This window comes from Nilaparvata lugens, chromosome 5 (assembly GCF_014356525.2).
Source record: "Nilaparvata lugens isolate BPH chromosome 5, ASM1435652v1, whole genome shotgun sequence".
Lineage (NCBI taxonomy): Eukaryota > Metazoa > Arthropoda > Insecta > Hemiptera > Delphacidae > Nilaparvata > Nilaparvata lugens.
Window position 1 is genome coordinate 51,501,639 of NC_052508.1, and position 18,648 is coordinate 51,520,286.

The 18,648-nt window shown below is 30.5% G+C and overlaps 1 protein-coding gene across 2 annotated transcripts in view; it reads right to left on the minus strand.

Annotated features, from left to right (window-relative positions):
- Nucleotides 1-17,254, minus strand: part of LOC111064167 (anoctamin-1) — a 39,572-nt gene extending 22,318 nt beyond the window's left edge. The window contains exons 1-6 of one of the 2 annotated variants that reach the window (XM_039428638.1): nucleotides 16,954-17,254; nucleotides 12,697-12,831; nucleotides 10,117-10,236; nucleotides 6,822-6,971; nucleotides 4,394-4,465; nucleotides 1,515-1,556 (exon numbers count right to left, since the gene is read on the minus strand). In XM_039428638.1, coding sequence (XP_039284572.1) covers nucleotides 1,515-1,556; nucleotides 4,394-4,465; nucleotides 6,822-6,971; nucleotides 10,117-10,236; nucleotides 12,697-12,825 — 513 coding nt within the window. In that variant the 5' untranslated portion in view covers nucleotides 12,826-12,831; nucleotides 16,954-17,254. The remainder of the gene's footprint in view (nucleotides 1-1,514; nucleotides 1,557-4,393; nucleotides 4,466-6,821; nucleotides 6,972-10,116; nucleotides 10,237-12,696; nucleotides 12,832-16,953) is intronic. The other variant, XM_039428637.1, reaches the window with a different exon arrangement.
- Between the last annotated feature and the right edge of the window lie 1,394 nt (nucleotides 17,255-18,648).

An 18,648-nucleotide genomic window follows, 5' to 3' on the forward strand; every position in this document is an offset into this window, starting at 1 on the left:
AGGGCCAAGAGATTTTGAACTATAGAATGTGAAAACCTCTGAGATCCAAAGATAAAAAGTTCAGATCAATAAATTACACACTCAAGAAATAATTTCAAATAATTGAATTAAAATGAACAACACTATAAAACATACGGTATTCATGTAACAATAATATAACATTTTCTTGGTATTCATGAGCCATGATTGATACTTGATATCATAATTCATTTTATCATTGATATCAATGATCCTTAATCCTTAATATAATTGAGTCTTATCTTACATTGTTAACAATAAACTACAATGCCTATATTACAAAGATATTTTTCAAGTTTCTAAAAATAATAGTTGATGTTTTCAGCAGAATAGCATGAAAAGCACTAAGCTTTACTACTAGAATAGTATTTGTACAAGTAGATATCATAGCATTCTCTCTCATCCAGCAAAACAGATTAATTATGAGTGTTTGAAATTATTTCTCAATATATTATACGATCATATTCCCTTTAATTCTATTTTTCTAATAAGGCTTTCTGGTTCATTTACATTAGGATTTTCAAACTCTAATTGTAAAGTTCAATAGTTGTTCAAAGAAATAGAACTTCTTGAGAACCAAGTCGTTTAGTTTGAAAATTTATTTGAACATAATAATTTGAATAACTGTTGATCTTTATAATGCTAGATAAGAAAGATGTGTCCAATGATTTGTATGAAAAAGGAATGATATGCTATATAGTTTACTTCAAACTAAGTTAGTGGTCTATTATTATTTTGGTGGTAGTAGATAAGCCTATTATTAGACTAGAAGACAACTACTAATACTCTGTTACTGGAAGTATATAGTACTATAAATTTATGTACCAGTAGATTAGTACTGCTAACATAATGATAATAGACTGTAGTCTGAATAAATCAAGTCGGGATTTGAACTTCCATCCGTTTCCAGATTGTGTGAAATTGCGACTTCCTCATGCAAATCCATGTAACTTGCAAAGCATCTTCAATGTGGCAACACTGCTGGCTTTTAGTTTAAATCGATGCAACTTTGTCATATTGAATACATTCAGTCACATGGGCTTGCATGAGAGAGTCTAAATTCCGTACAATATGGCAACACCCATATTTGGTCCTCAACTTATTTTATTGAGAGCGTAGTGGAACTTTCTACAGCGATATTCACTTTAAACTGTCAACATTGGGAACAATAATGTTTTCTATAACTTTGAAGGATGCTCACAGTTCAAAGTGAATCCCAATAAACAAGTTGCCGTGAAAAATAAAACAAAGCCGAGAATTTTAAATGTCTCTAAATGGTACCTACATACTCCGCTCATGATTCAAAATGAGATTCGAACTGAAAAGAAAACTACACAATCAAGTTTTACAGCCTCAAATAAAGAGTGGCAAAATAGTTCCAGCAATGTGATGAGCTCGATCGATATTTCACATTACAATGTATGAGAGGATATTAATGACAATAAATGCATGCACGTGATAATAGAAAGAGGCAGATTATTTGATAAGATACTAACCAAGTTATCATACAGGTCAGTTGCCCAGTACATTTCCCCCTCCTAAATATAAATACACACACCTGGAGAATGATATATTTATTAAATCTCAACACAAAAATGTGCACATTCAAAGCAGAGAAAGACTTTGCTTTTCTGGAGTTACTCCAAGAAGGTTCATCGCCAAAATACCAAATTGCAGATTGAAATTGTGGCAAAAAGCTATTATCAAAGCGATAGATTTCAGAAATAGAAAAAGCAAGCTCTCAATTTTATTTTATTTTATTGATTTCCAATAGATGAGAATGTAAACTCAATTTATTCATTCTAGTTGAATCGTTGAACAATTAGGTATAGTTGACCTATAAAGTTGAGAGATATATATTTGAACTGATTTGAATCTAGGCATAGGTTAATATTCAATAAAAACTCTCTCAAAATATTTTCAAAAGCTGTAACTACAGTACCTTGAAGACAACAATGAAAAAGTCATGCTAAAAAGCAAAGGTACTTTGGAGTAAATTATTACAACTTTTTTAACTTCATAATCAGAAATACAGTAGTTCAAGTTCAACTTACACTAGTTGTGTCATCAATAAAGTTGACCTATCAGGTTAAGAAATATTAAAAAGTTGATTACTCAATGAAGAGGTGTTGTCTACAAAACAATGATTATTATTGTTTAAATAACTTCTAGTTTCTAATATTCTTACTCACTTTAGAAGCTTTCTAAAATCAATTTTTTAGGTAAATACATTTTATTATAGTAAAATCATATTGAATTCAAACTGAATAATGTTGATTTTGAGTTTGAAAATCATTCAGAACATTTAAAATCAATTCTAAAGAAACAACACAAAAAAGACATCCCCATTCCTATCCTCAATTACCACTTTTCAATTCTCCAGACTGTCAAATTAAATTTACCGTTTACAACCTTGATCTGCATGAATGGAAGAAAAGTGATTACAAGGTAAATTAGCTCGTAAAACATTGAACGGTAATTTAATTTTCAGTAATTAAATGGCGTTATCTCCAATGCTTTACTCAGTAAAGTGATTAAAATATAGTACACTAATAGGATGCTTTGAACTGTTTATTAATATATTTTTGAAAATCGGTGTAGTCTGTTTCACACGGGAATCAAATGTTGAGATTAATTGAGTATTAACGACTATAAGTAATCATTTCCAACTTATTAATGATAATAGTATTGAATGAGATGAGACTTTGAAGCCACTCATTCATGGAAGCTTCATTCCAGCCACTCATTCATGGAAAAATCATCTAGCAGCTAATCACGGTTTTTATCAATCTCTAATAAACGGAATTGGCAAGACATTTCTTGATATTCAAATTAAAAATAAATAAGTAGTTGTGAAAAAGAGTATTTCTATTCAAAATTGATATCCAACAAAAGTAGGCCTACTATTCGACTGCTACACAATGAGATGTAGTAGATGAGGTAATGATGTAGCCTACATCTGATTTACGTAGGCCTACGTAAGCGTTTGCATAGCCTTATTCATATTTATTCACATTCGTTAGCTGTTGTAAGAACTTTCTGTTTAAAATGTTCACGTTAATTATTTGTTTTAAGTTCAATTAAAAGCCATTGTAGAAAGAACATGAAAAGTGAGAAGCTTGAGTGGATAGGATTGGAAATTGGTCAGGGTTGAAGCAATACTTTGAAAATTGTCAAAAGCTCGAACCAAATTCAGACTACAAGAAATGAGTGTAGAAGGAAAACACACAAAAGAAACCTTCTAGATTGAGTAGTGCAGTTCAAACAACACTGAAAGCTAGAAATGCAAGAGACACACAAGTGGAACATTTTTGCACCAATGAGAAAAGCAGAGAAAGGGCAGATCCTAAAAACAGAAGTTATAAAAACTCATTAAGTAGAATTAAATTTGGTGTTTATGATGAGTGCTCCACGTGAAAAATCGACCAGTCCATGAGTTGATATAAACATATTGTAATTACTAGATTAGGCTACTAAAAACTTCTTCACACACAGCAGACATCACAGATGACACCACAAGTATGTGAGTTTATGAGTATGTGAGTGAATTTGGTTGAACATAGAGCGAAACATGAATGAATCTCAGTGCATCCCTATACCTTGGAAACGTGAAGAATAGAAAATATGGAATAATTACGGACTCACGAGGCAAAAAAAACCGTAGAATTCCTCAAGGGATATATTGTTTTTGTCAAGGACTGAATTGAATATTCTTTGATTTGATTGTATCACGAACTGAATTTCATTTTTGAAAGTTACTTATTTTTTCAAACGTGAACTGTTATAAGCCATTCAAAAATGGAATTAGACAGCACCGCTACAATCTGTAAAGATGGATAGTTTGACATATTATGATGTTCATACAGCTTTTTTATAAATGTATTTCAATATAAGCCTATGCATAATGCAAACACGAATTAAATCGAATAAAAATGGGAATTTGAGCTGTAGAAACAATTTTTATTCATTACAACGTTTTCTTTTAACTAAAAGTTGTTTATATTGAAAAATTCTAATGCATGAGGTACACAATTTCGAAACATAGCTTTAAGCAGGTTAGTGGTCCTGGATCCAATTCTAAGTCCTATAATATACTTTTATTTTAATTGCTTAACAAATTATTATAATATTTGTAATCTATTCATCCATTTATCATGCATAATTTCACTGTATTCTAAGAATTATGGAAGAAGTATGAATACAAATAGCTCATGGTGGGGAAAATATAGAATTTCTCCTGAATCTAAGGTTTGGAAATTCAGAGTCAAAGATAATACCTAACAAACGCAATATATTAGAAACATGGAAACCGAAACACAAATTTCAAATAGTTTAATGATTGGGAATAGTATAATAAAGATAATGTGATGCTCACCTTCCCAGTCAAGAACGTGGTCGCTTGTAAAATGCGATTCTGCTTAACTTGTTTGTGCATTGTACATAATTCCTGAAATAAAAATGAATCACACTAAAAATATGGACATTGATAGAAATATTACATTACATTTGATCTTATATTACATCACAGAGGAAAGAAACACTTTATGCTTATTCCGTGATTACATACTAATTCACTTACACTCGTGAATTATATGAATTATTGATAATTCTAGTGTGAGAAAATATTTCCAACATAATTCAATGATATTGATAAATTCAAAAAAATATAATATGGAATTCCTTTGAGTAGTGAAATTTACAGATAACAAAGTAGCCTCAAATTTAAAAAACTTATGGAGTGAGAATGCACTTATATTGGTAGTGACGATCGTTTCGACCTGTTGTTGGTCATCATCAGACTGTAGGAATTTACTCTAATGTCAAGGTTATGTGTGGTAAGGGATGAAGGTGGAGGAATAGGTTGTGGTAGGGGTTGGTGGATGGTGGGGTCTAGTGGGGCGGTAATTTTGAGCTGTGGACTATTTTGTCAAAGAGTGTGTGGGAAGAGAATTTTTTTTGATCATTTAGGAGACTGTTTGGAAATTGTTTTGTGTGGTTGTAAATTTCATATTGTTCCAATACATTGAGTTTTTTTGCATTTTTTGTGAGATGTGGAGGATTTAAAGATTGGTGGCTATGTCGGTGTATGTGTGGTCTGTTGATATAATATGGTCAGCAAAGTTTGAGTGGCTATGTCGTTTATTAATGGCTCTGATGTACTCTTTGTATCTTGTTTGAAATTCACGTCCAGACTGTCCGATGCACAGTTTATTACAATCATTACATTTTAATTTGTAGATGCCTGATTATTCAAATTTCTGTTTGTTTGTTTGGTGATGTTGGAAATGTTTTCTCAGTGAATTGGTTGTTTTGAAGGCAATTTTGTATATTAGTTTTTTGAAAGATGATGCTATTTTTTTGTTTTTTTGTTGTAGTATGTGAGTGTGATGAAGTTTTGGCCATTTTCCATATTATTCTTGGTTGATAATTTTGTTTTTATTTTGTGGAGTAGGTTGTCGACTAGAGTGGATGAGTATCTATTTTGTTGGGCAATGCATTTGATTGTGTTGAGCTCTTGATTGTGATCAAATTGTGTCATGGGGATATTCAATAGTCTGTTGATCAATAGTCGGTTGGGTGGTTGGAGGTATTGTGAATTACTGTGTCAGTTGTGGTAGGTTTCCTGTATATTTTAAATGGTTTAAAAGTATGGTTTTGTTTAAATATGGTGAAGTCCAAGAATCCATAGTGTTTATAAATTTAAAATTCAAGTTTAATTTTAATAGTGAAAAAGTATGGATATGCAACAGAGTAACAAAGTAGCATTCTCTTGATCATATTATTATGCAAAACTGTTCAAAACCTCAATCATCCAATGTTCATGATAAATTCTATACATTCATTTCAAGTCAGTCGAGTCATTTCAATAGAGTCCATTCACATAGTTTGTGAAACTATAAGTTTAGGTAAAATGATTAGCTCTAACAGGTTTATTACATTTATAGAACAAAGTAAGAATCAAATTTTAAGCACACTAGGTTCTTTCAATTAATAATTGATTGAATAATTTCAATTTTGAATTAATTTAATAATTTAGTATACATTTATATTGCGTATTTGATCAATAATAGTATAATTCAACAACATAACCAAGTAATGTTCTTGATTTTTGTCAAAAAAATCCTTGAGAATTGCGAATGAAGTCGAGCGAATTCGAGTGATGCATTAGAGAGAAGAAAATTCCCAAGAGATCGGAAAGAAAAACACGAAAACATAAGCTTTCCATTAGCTTCAACAGGCTGACACACTCGTGTTAATTGTCACCAATGGACGCCATCAAATAATGTGAAAGCTCTCACTTTATCTAACATTTCAGGAGACATAAATTCATGTCAAAATCAATATCCCTAATTTGGCTGATACTAACGATGGTAGTTATAAGCGAATAACAAATTCTGAACTAGCAATTTAATTAGTCAAGAAAAGTATTTGTGTTTTCTCACCCATACAGTTTAATTATTACTATTAATGAATAGTAACAAACAATGAACGAAATACTATGAAATAATTATTAAACAAAATTGCACATTAAATGCTGTCAACCACCTCCAAGTCTTCTGCTACTGGTTGACAGCATTCAATTTGAAATTTTCTCTAATAATTATTTCAAATTCAAATTCATTAGAATTTGAAATAATCCATTTCTCATCTACTCTCATTTCTAGATTGTGAACTTTATATTTTTATATATTCATATATTAGTGTCATATCTTTGGAATTTTATAAATGTACAGAAATGGTATTTAAAATTATTTCAAATAGTTTTCTAATAATTCTAGAGGAGAAAAATAAACGTGGGTTACCTTTTTCATAGGCATTCTAAATTTTAGAATTTCACTATATCTTCTCAAAACCTCTAGAGTGGCATGTATTTTGATGAAATGCAATCCTCCTCCTTGAGTATCTTCATATTCTAGTTCTAGGCCTTCTTCTTTCAGGCTGTCTTCAAATACCTACAAAATAAAAATGTAATATTAGTCATTACAATATTGATGAGAGACAATTTAATAAATAATTCAATAAAATTCGAGGAAGAAAATTGTGATAAAGGAAAATGCAACATAGAAAGCTGAATTATATAGTATCTTAACATTAATATTTATCGAAAAAAGTGAGATTCCAATTATTCTTATAAAAATGCAAGCTGAATCTATAAAATAAATACATTGCTAACGAATGCATACAAGAAAATCTACAAAAATCACAAATATAAGTCAACTTCCTGAAAAGCATACTCTAGAAATGATCCATTGAGCATATTAATACGACATTTTATTTTGTGAAACTGTGTACAATCTGTGGACTTAAAAGAGATTTTTTCCTCTTCGTTTACTCCATATTATTTTATACTTGGACACTCAAACCCAGAGTCTGATCTCATTAGAAATATTATTTTGAACCAATTATTCGAAAAAAACTAATAAATGAAGATGCTAATGTAAAATTAAATGAAAGCAAGCAATCAGGGTACTGAATATGGAAATACAAGCAAGAAGAATGCAATAATTCTGGTATTGTGGGATTTCTAGTCATCAAAACGAAAAAGTTGAGCAGAAGCAAAATCGAAAATGAATTGTTCATAACAATTAACTAACGGTAATTTATAATATGAAACACATAAATCTTGTTGAGATGCAAGAGTACAGTAAATCTGTGTATCGTGAATAACTTATGGTCCAATATAAAACTTTACAAAAAACTTGAGTAAAAAAGTCTATAATATTTTTATTCATTACATTACATTCATCAGCGAAAGAAAATTATAACAAAACTTCCTAGTCTGAAAAAGGAAATATGTAGAAACAACATTCCAATCATGGTTGTTTGTTGTTCAAAAGGTTTACAACAGAGAATTTTGTAATATAGAGTAAAAGACAATAAAGCTTTGACAATCAATAAGATCTTGACGAGTATGACGAATTTGCTCCAGCGTTGACTGATAGAATGTCATGGCTGATTACCTAGCTACAACGGTAAACAGAATAAAAACACTTTCTCGCAATACTACTGTCCTTCATACTATTTGGTAACTTTGCAAATCAAATTAGTTATCTTATATCTCTGATAACTGGTAAACTATAGCTATAGCAATATTTACTTCAGATCAGACTGTCAGCATTGGTGGATTGAGAAGCACTGATGCTATTATAAGGAACTCTGACAATCTCTCCATATAGATATGAAAGCTTCAATATGGTATTGTAAGCGAGTAGATTTTATTTATTTTTTTTTTCAGAAAATGCGATTTGATGTGAAATTGATTAAAATTTCATGCATGATATTTAGATTGAAAATATGTCCCCGATAAGCCTGGTTTTCACTAATAGAGTTAGCTGGCATACCAACTCTATCGAGCTAACTCTACTCTACTTACTCGGTCGAGTAGCTGTTTTCACTACAATTGAGAATAGTAGGTAAAGTGTGTTGTCTAGTGAACAGAACTAACCTTAAATCTCAATAATCTTCAATAAATTAACACTTGAACTATTTATTTATTTTATTTTATTTATTTATATTTTTCACAAAGAAGCACTGATTGGGAGAGAAATACTAAGGATACTCCTTGTACTATTTGTCTCCCAAACTTAGATAACATTTTAAAAGTCCAAAATAGGGTTATGATTTCACTTTACTAGAATTTAGTCCATTTTCACTCAAAAACGACGAAAACTATAATTTTTAAATTTTGACGGTTGAAAACAAACTAAAAAAACAAAAATATCACACTCAAATCACCATTAATTGGGGAAATTTTTGAATAATTTTACAAAATTTAGAGCCAGAAAATACAACTCACTGTTGTATAGCATAACTCTTAGTAACTTAATAAATTAATACTTTTTATTATTTAAAAGTATTATTTATGTATTATTACTTTGCTTATTATTATCACATAATCTTGTTAATTTTATTGTACTGTATACTTCTAACATTTTTTACTTTTGTTAACATTATTACTGTTATTATTTTGTGATTGAAGATATGGTCTGTAAAATTATTTGGCAAATAAATTTCAATTTTTAATAAATAACAATACTTAAACTTGATAGCCTACGCCACGACTCTACTCTACTAGCTCGAGACGGTTTTCATTAGCATGGTAGTGGTAGAGTAGAGTCAGAAGCGGTGTTGGGGGAAGGCAAATGGTAGAATACTATCCCACGGTGCTATCCCACTCTTCTAAAAAAATAGTACTCTACCATGACTCTCCTCTACCATGAACCTTTCCATTGGGAGACTTCACAAGATAGTTGGTACCTGCCCAGGGAACTCTACCACTAACTCTACTAATGAAAACCAGGCTATATTGATGTAAAATTCCACACATGAGTCTAAATTTTGAAAATGAATGTCTGATATTGTTAAAGAATTTCACACTTATAAGACTAAATTTGATAATGCAGTTGCAGTACACTGATATAAGATTGATTACATGCACATTACATAAGAGATACAGTGAAACCGACATGACTAGCAAAACAAATTGAATGCAGACAAGGAATGTTAACCTTGAGTGGGGATACTTGAGCCGACAGAAAAAAATGGTGCAAAAAATTGGGATCAGGAGCTCTACTCCTAGTAAGTAATGACTGAATGAGGTCATTTCCTCCTTAACTTCAATAGAATGATACCATTCGTAATTGATATTATCTTAGTGTGGTACAGAACCAAGAATAATATACAGATACTATATATTATAGAGGCTATATACTATCCTTGATACAGAACCACATTGTTGATTTTAGAAGAGCTATTATGATGGGCGTTAGTAGCCGTGACCATCAAGTAGTAGAATTTTCTAAAGAAGTAATTGAGAAGTGTGGTCCAACTAGATATCAAACCATGTGATTTATTTCTTTCGTAATAATTTTATATTCATTACTATAATAAAATCTATTGAATTTAAATTATTTATATCAAGCTACATAGAAGAGGTATTCTACATTCAAGATGAGTTGTAATGGTCGGTAAGAGCTTATATTGGAAGTGAAAGATATGATTTCATTCCAATTGAAATTAATCGATGAATCTTTATTATGTAACTGATGAAATACTACTATCCGTCAGTGTATAATAGCCTATACTGAATATACTCACTTGTCTCTTTCCAACGGCATTCTCGTCCATGGACTGGGTGTAACTTTCATCCCACACCAACACAAAATCAATCGATCTAACTCCATCACTGAAGTACAAACAGCTACCTGCATAGTTTGACTGCAAATTTAAAACAAACAACAAATTAATAGTTGGTCTGCTACTTGGGCAAGAGAATATTTAATGGAAACTTTAGGTACAGTTTAATTGTGAATTATTATTTATTTGTAACAATTATGGTTTTTATTTTTTAAATTCTACAGCATTTATAAATAGTACAGTACCTGCATATTTTAATTGCGAATTAAAAATAAACAACAAATTAAGAATTGATTTGCTACTTGAGCATGAAAATCATTCACTGTGAACTTCAGTTAGAGTTTAATTGTAAATTATTAACTATTTGTAACTATTTATTCATCTTTTTTAAATTCTTGAGCATTTATAAATAACATAAAAGTACTAATACTTCATGATACTATAATACTTCAGTTAATAAATAAATAATCATTTTATTTGTTCACGGACCAGCCATACAAATACAGAAATACAGTTAAATAGAGATACATGCACAATTATTCTATAAGTCCAACAATAACATCCAATAGAAATGAATTCTAAAGTAAAGTGTCAGTTCATGAGAGAGCACGATTTCACTCTCTATGTCTGTTATTAATGTCTCCACTCCATGTGGATTATCAAACAATCAAGAATAATAGAATATTACTACATATACTGTATATCATAATTCACTCTAGATCCGTCATTAAATCTAACCATGAGAATAACACAAAAAATTGAAAATTATTTGTGTAATTTAATAAATTACACAATTTTTTGGAAGACACAGAGCATAACCAAATAAATACCAATAAACACATGAACGTTATCTTGTCAATGGTGAATGAATGCTCTGTAGTGGAATCACCAACAAACTGTCAGCATGTCTTGTGAATAGCATCAATGCTCCCCATTTAACCAATGCTGACAGGATCAAGTGAATTTCACCAAGTTGATAGTTTCAATTACTGCAAATATAATTCAAAGTAGATAAGATCTCACGACTTACGTGTTGCATTTCTCGGAATGCTAGGAGTCTACACTACTTGGTCAATGAGATTAGAATCGCCGAAAAGGCAAACAATGAACGATGAAAACTGAATGTTTACCCCAAGCAAACAGATTCGACCACACCCATGTTGGTAATTGCATTCACTTTAGCCATCAAGTCCTTTATCAAATATTGGAGGTCTATTCAATTTGCTTCTACTCCCAGAAATGTGGAACCAATATCAGAAACCTTTTTACTACAATGAAAATTTCTTTGAGAAGGTAATTGGTATTTGAGGGAGTACAATAGAGTGTAATTGATATACGCTGCTATTTGAGCAATCTCTATCAATAGCCTTCTCCAATCGAACGTTCTATGAGACTCACGTTTTGAAGTAAGCACCTGATTAACATTGGTTTGCTATCCTTGTTTGTCATTTGACAAAGCAGTAAGCTCCTTTCTTTTTCTAGCTTCGCAACGTTGCCAAGTTGTTTGCTGGCTATGTAGAAATGTGATGAACTACCAGAACATTTAATTTCAATTATGAAAATTAATAATAAAATCATAAATAAATACTGGTGAAAAAATACATCAAATTTGAAATCTTTTTGGAGATCATAAATAAATACTGGTGGAATTTGATGAAATACATCAAATTTGAAATCTTTTTGGAGAATATAGGCCTAATACATTTTAAAATCACTTCACTTATAAGGGGTACTTTATTCAAATTAATAAAAACAATATAAAAACTTATAGTACCCTTTTATTAAAAACATTAAAATATTTTAACGACTAGTTTCGACCATTGGTCATTTTCAAGTTAAAATGTAAAAAATAAACTAGTTGATACTAGATAATATGAACTAGACTAATATGATACTAGATAACACGGTATGCTTATTTTCATAATATTAATATTTATTTCTTATTCATTATTTTTGGTTGAAGTTATTTAATATTAATCATATTCACTTTTAATTTTATCAAAAATAGGATTATTCAAGTCAAATTGAATTACCTAAACCGTATTCATTAAATTATTCCTATTTCAATTTTCAACTATCCAATTTGACATAAATAATCCTATTTTCGATAAAATTAAAAGTACATTTTTATGATTAAAATTAAATAGCTTCAACCAAAAATAATGAATAAGAAATAAAATCATATGTTCATATTATCTAGTATTAAATTGTTTATTTTTTACTTTTTAACTTGAAAATGACCAATGGTCGAAACTAGTTAAAATATCTCTAAGTTTTTAATAAAATGGTACTACTAGTTTTTATATTGTTTTATAAATACATTTTAAATATCATTGATCATTGTTGACTAGAGTCAATAATGATAATGAGTGTTACCCTACAAAAGATAATTGACGGAAATATATAAAAAGTTTGATTTTGAAATGATAATATTGATTAGATGCCTTAGCCTGTTAATAAGAGCCTACAACAGGCAAGATTAGAGATACCTACATCAGGTATTTTCAAATTAATTCTTCTGATGACTTATGAAATACTTACAGATTGTTGGCAATTGTTACTATTATCATCTACTTCTTCGGCACTGTGGTAGACACTGTTAGCGTTGATAAAGTTCGATTTGACGTCAACATGAGTCGGTGTGAGAGGTTCCTCCTTATCTTCATCCATATTCGCCTGCAAACATAAACAATCTGATTACCTCAACTATTGTAACAGAAGGAAATTTGCTCAACCACTTTTTCAAATTGAATTGAAATAATGAGTAATTTCATGATAATTATTATTAAACGAAAATCCAAATCAAATGCTGTAATGCACCCCGAAGACTTCTGCTACTGCAAATATTGACAACAGGGTAAACAGCTAGATGGAAATTCGATGAGCGCCACTATTCAAAAATAATTTGTCTGCCCGGGAATTTTATAAATAGCTGTTCACCCTGTTGTCAATATTTGCAGTAGCAGAAGTATTCGGGGTGCATTACAGCATTTAATTTGGATTTTCGTTTAATAATGATTATTAATTCATAAGAATTTGAATAATTGCAATATCTCAGTAATTTCCATCTGTACAATTTCCTGATAGTTAAAGGATTTCAATGCATTATTGCAATCACATCACATGATTATAATATAATATTGAATATTTTTTTTTCTCTCTCACACACACATACACACACACACACTCTCTCTCTCTCTCTCTTTATACTATATATATCATATTATTTTATTGGATACTGTATTTTTAATTGATTATACTGATGCAGAACTGTTAAATAATTATTTATCACTTGACTTTGATTAAATTTTATTGTCAATTTTTGTAAATGTTACCATAGGCAACAGCCTCGTAACAATTATCAATAAATATCTATCTATCTCTCTCAATCTCTCTCTCTCTTCTCTCATAGATCTCTCCTCCCACTTACAGGAAGACAAAATGAATTCTTCTCTTGCAACCCATATGAAAGTATTATGCGGGCTATGAATGTATTACTTTGTAAGGAAATCCGTTAATATGTCAAGGATTGCCTGAGTCAGGACACAACAGAAGATTAAAATAGCTATGAAAAACACAGCAATATGAAATGAAAATTTATTTGCCAAAAAATTCTTACATTACAAAAATTTGAAATAGACAAGTCTAACAAAGACACAATATCTTAAAGTAAGAAATAACATGAAATAGAACTTGACTTATCATTAAAACCTAAGATAAAAGTAGAATTTTTTAGGCGCCACCAGCAAAAGAAAAAATCTTGCTCGCTGGTGGGAGTATAAATAAATAAATAAAAACAATAACTTGAAAAAAGTATCAACTGAAAAAATAAACGAGTAAATATATAGATAGCTTGAAAACGATGAAAAACTAAATTGAATGAGAAAAAACAAATCAAATTGACATTACCACCATTCCGCTCCCAGAGAGAAAAAGAACCTCTTCTTAATCCAAGTATCAAACACTCTATCTCGGACTCCTAATTCAAAATCAAATGGTATAATATTTATAAATCTAGTGCTCATATACATAATCTGCCTTCTTATAAAAAGCTCAACCTTGAATCGTGGATAATATATTTCAAAGATGTGTCAGGTCTTAAGTTATAAAACAGTTTATCAGTTCTGATAAATGTATCTTTGTTTTTAACAATATGTTTAAGAAGTCTTTTGAAATAAAGTTGCCTTATTGTCATTACATTGAATTCAACAAAGAGGGATTCACTTAGATATAACCTAGGTTTTTTTAAATTGTCTTAATAATGTACTTTTGAATCAAAAATAAATTAAGGTGAGTGTCATAGGCTCCACCCCATACAACTAAATCATATTGAATTAAAGACTGTACAAAAGCATAGTATATCATCCTAAGAATTTCCAAATTAAAAATGTTGTTAATTTTGTAAAATTTATAGTTTGCATTATTTTAGTTTATTGCATAGGAAAGTTATGTGTGGACTCCACCTCAAATATTCGTCTATTATTACACCCAGATATTTAATCTCATCAACTTTTTCAATAGATGGGCAGTCACAGGTGAGAGTGTCTGTACGGTTCAAATGCAGCTTCTATGCGGTTCTAATGCAGAGTAGAATCTATAGATTTGGTCATTTCCCTAGATTCTGAGTGAAATTCAGCCAACTCTTGAATCAAAATGTCTAATTTTTTATCTAACTTAGAAACGGAGTTATCATCATCGTCCTTAGCTGAGCGAGTATTAGGTTTACTCTTTGAAGCCATAGTAGATGAGGAATTGATTGTAGCGAAAGCGAAAAGACAGGCAAAAACAACACAGCCCGGCACCGTTCTTCCAATGATACAAATACATTTTCACTTCAATTTCAATTTGGTAGAGAACCACTGAATAAAATTTCAAATAAATTCACACAGACATTCGTAGCTGAATAGACAATCACCTTGCTAAAATACGCCTCAAAAAACACAGTAGAACCCACCAAATAAGCAACAGGAAGACGGAGCCGAAAAACTTGACGTCTAGCCAGTCATAGCTTATCTCTTACTGAAGAGCTCATCTCTTACTTAATAAGGTCTTATGGTATTTGGTTTAAAATATTTATTGACAAATCTTTCTCAAATGATGATATGAACTGGGCAACGTACAGAATAAATTTAATCTTCATTTCTACTTGACAAATTAAATGAGATACCTATATATTTATTTATTGAAGAAGTGTATGGAATATAAAGTTGAATAAGCTATAAAATTTTTAATAATTGAAACCTATTATAATTATTATTTTTATCAAAGGTACCGTACGTAAAGTTACTCATTCTGATTCATTCATATCTGAAAAACATTATTTCAACATGAAAAATTAAGAGTTTCTTTATGACAGGTCATTAATATTTTAGTGTTCAGAAGATTTCAAATAAGTGAACTCCAAGATTTAAACTTGACCAATTGCATTAAATTTATGTTTTTTTTTTAAATTCCAATCTATTCTCTCCCATAACATAAAATTCAATGACCGTGCTTTACTGTATTTTGAGTAGCCAAGTGTTGGAAGCAAACCAAACAGTAAAATAGACAAGTCATTAGAATGATTTAGTGCAATGATTTTTCAACTGATAATTGATATTTCAAATGCTCCATTTGAAATGAACTTGAATGAAAAGCACAGAAGTTATTGATGTATTTTTGTTCTCAGTTGAAATATCAATTTTTCTTCAGAATTCAAAATGAAGATTTTTTAAATTTTACTCAAAAAATCAAAAGGGGTACTTTCACACATAACTCAAGATATGTGGTTTTTAAATTTTCTATTTATAAATTATAAATTCTATTATTTATCACAATATTTTACTTCTTATATCAATAACATTATGTCACTCATTTATGAATGTTCTCTAATAGGTTGTGATGGATTGTAAATATACCTGTTGCCCCCACAACATAAATCATTTATTAAAAAATTAATAATACATAGAAAGACTAGGCTAACATTCGTGACATATCATTTAAATAAAAATCACTCAATAAGGGGAATTGAATTTCTGAATAACGAGGACCTTACATGAAAATTTAAAAGACAGTACCTATATAATTATACCACAGTGTAAAACAGTGATAGTGAGTTAATTGGGTGCTAGATAACCGATAATTACTGAATAATGATTCCTATTTTTGAAAGTTACTATCACATATAAAATGACCATGAGAGATGAGACTCTTATCTGTACATTCATTTAAGTGATGAATGCGGTCTGATGTTGAAAGAAGCATCAACTAACTAACTTATTACTGCAATCTCATACCACAAAGCTTCTATAGTTCATTCATTCTACTAAAACTTGTAACACGTACCAAACAGAGAGTACGGTACCTATATAATGCAATGTTCTATACTCTCAAGTAACCTACCAAAAAGCATTATCAGAAAAAAGTAATTAGGACATAAAAAAATATTGAAGAAATAAACAAACAACAAACTTTAATAAACATTGAGTTAACTAGGAAGTTCTGTAAGCTATCAATACAACTAGAAACATTGTTGGAGATTACAGAAGAAAATGAATCTAAAATTGTAATTGAAGAATGGTTATATATCATCTTCTTGAAAATCAATATTTATAGTTTAGAGATGAAGTCATAAGCGAAAAAATCATTGACCGGATCTCTTCATAGAACTACAGAATGATTCATATTCTGAACAGTAGTACGGTACAGCAAACAATAACGCTCCTAACCTTCAATCGTAAGAATTCTATCCGGCTATTCTCGGTATCTAAAAAATCAAGCTTACATTTTAATTGACTATTTTAAAACGTAGCACAATCTCACCTGCAAAATGTGTCTTTCTCAGCATTAAAACTGTCCGCTCTCGGTAATAAAATGCATCTCACTACCACTCAAATGCAATGAACCGCGTCGATACAGCCAACGATTTAATTGCATTATTACTGAATATTGTGCACAAAAACAAGCTATGTGTTTTATATTATGGTTTAATTTATTTATAAACTATCAACCCGCATTTTTGGAACACTCAAATAGACCCTGATCCTTGAATAACACTTGTTAAAAGACCAAGAATACAGCACACTACCTCTAGAACTACACAGTACCAGAGCAGACGACGCTCCTCAGCGCAGCAGCTGAAACTTAGTTCCAGATCCGGCCGCGAGAGTAACTTACAGATCAGATCACAGCTGATGATATCATCTGTTTGGCTTGAAGCGGTAGCATTTGAACGGCAAGTAAAATTTTCAGAACATGAAAGTGGAAAAATTTATGATGGGTTGTAATTGGAATTCATTTGAAATTTTTAACATCGACCTTATATTATGGTTCAATGTCAAGTTATAATCACTTTTGAAAAAAGTGGATCATTAGACCGGTCTAACAATAGTTATTAATATATAAGTTTCTCTATTACTACCCTATCTTACATCGAAACTGCGCTCTTTCTCAAAGGGAAATACAGTAGGTACTTCTATTGATACTATTTTATTAATTATTTCACCAACTCAAATGTTGGATAGCCTAGTCGTTCACAAGAATTTTTCAAATAAAATGTATTCAAGAAAATTACAAGCATAACAGTCAACAGAAGATGGTTATAATCACTCGAACTCTTGTTAGTACATCGTTCAACCCTCAATATTGGTACTTAAATTATACATTATAATATCTAAATGCCTCATAAATTAAAATTCTGTATATATCATTTACGAAATCAAAAAGCGTCTTAGTCAAATCGATTTTATACCTATTAGAGCCGGTTTCTGACCTCGGGATTTAGCTAAGTTCTAGACTTTAACTTTAAACAGCTGGAGTCAGAAAATTGGCTTTCCGAAACACGGCGTGGTCGTAAAAACGTTTAAATTGAATCTCAAAAAAACTAGAAAATTGAACACAAAAAAAAAACCATGGATTTTATGAAAAATGCGAATGTGCCAGATTCGGTTGATATTCGAACTATGGAAAGAGGTTGACTCAACAAGTGATAGATAAATGTCTTTTATTTTCATTTTATAACATTACAAATGATGTGGGCGAAGTTGAGGCAATAAGAGCCCCCCTCTTCCACTTGACCCACAAGTATGGGTCTGTTTGTGAATAAAGAGAAAAAAGTGTAAAGTTTAAGCTATTTTGAATTATTTAGGAATGTTTTATTTCGTCAAGGAAAAACGTTTAGACCAGGCAATGAATGCTCAAAAAAGAGTATAGAGGGAAAAGTTTGGAAGACAATTTTTGACCCCGCAGTTCTGTTTAGGGTAGTGAGGAGGTGAACATATCAAAAGTCCCCACCCCTACCCCCTGTGCTAAGGCGGTGGGGGTGGTTCAAAGGTACCATTTTTTGGTTTCTCGCATATAACTCGAAAATTATGCATTTTACAGACTTATTCCATAAGAAATTAAAGCTTACATAATTTCCTACAATATTAATCTAACAGCTTTTTCTATATCTCTTTCACTTTTCGAGGTATCCGCTCTTACATGGACATTTTTGAAAAAAAAACACATTTTCCT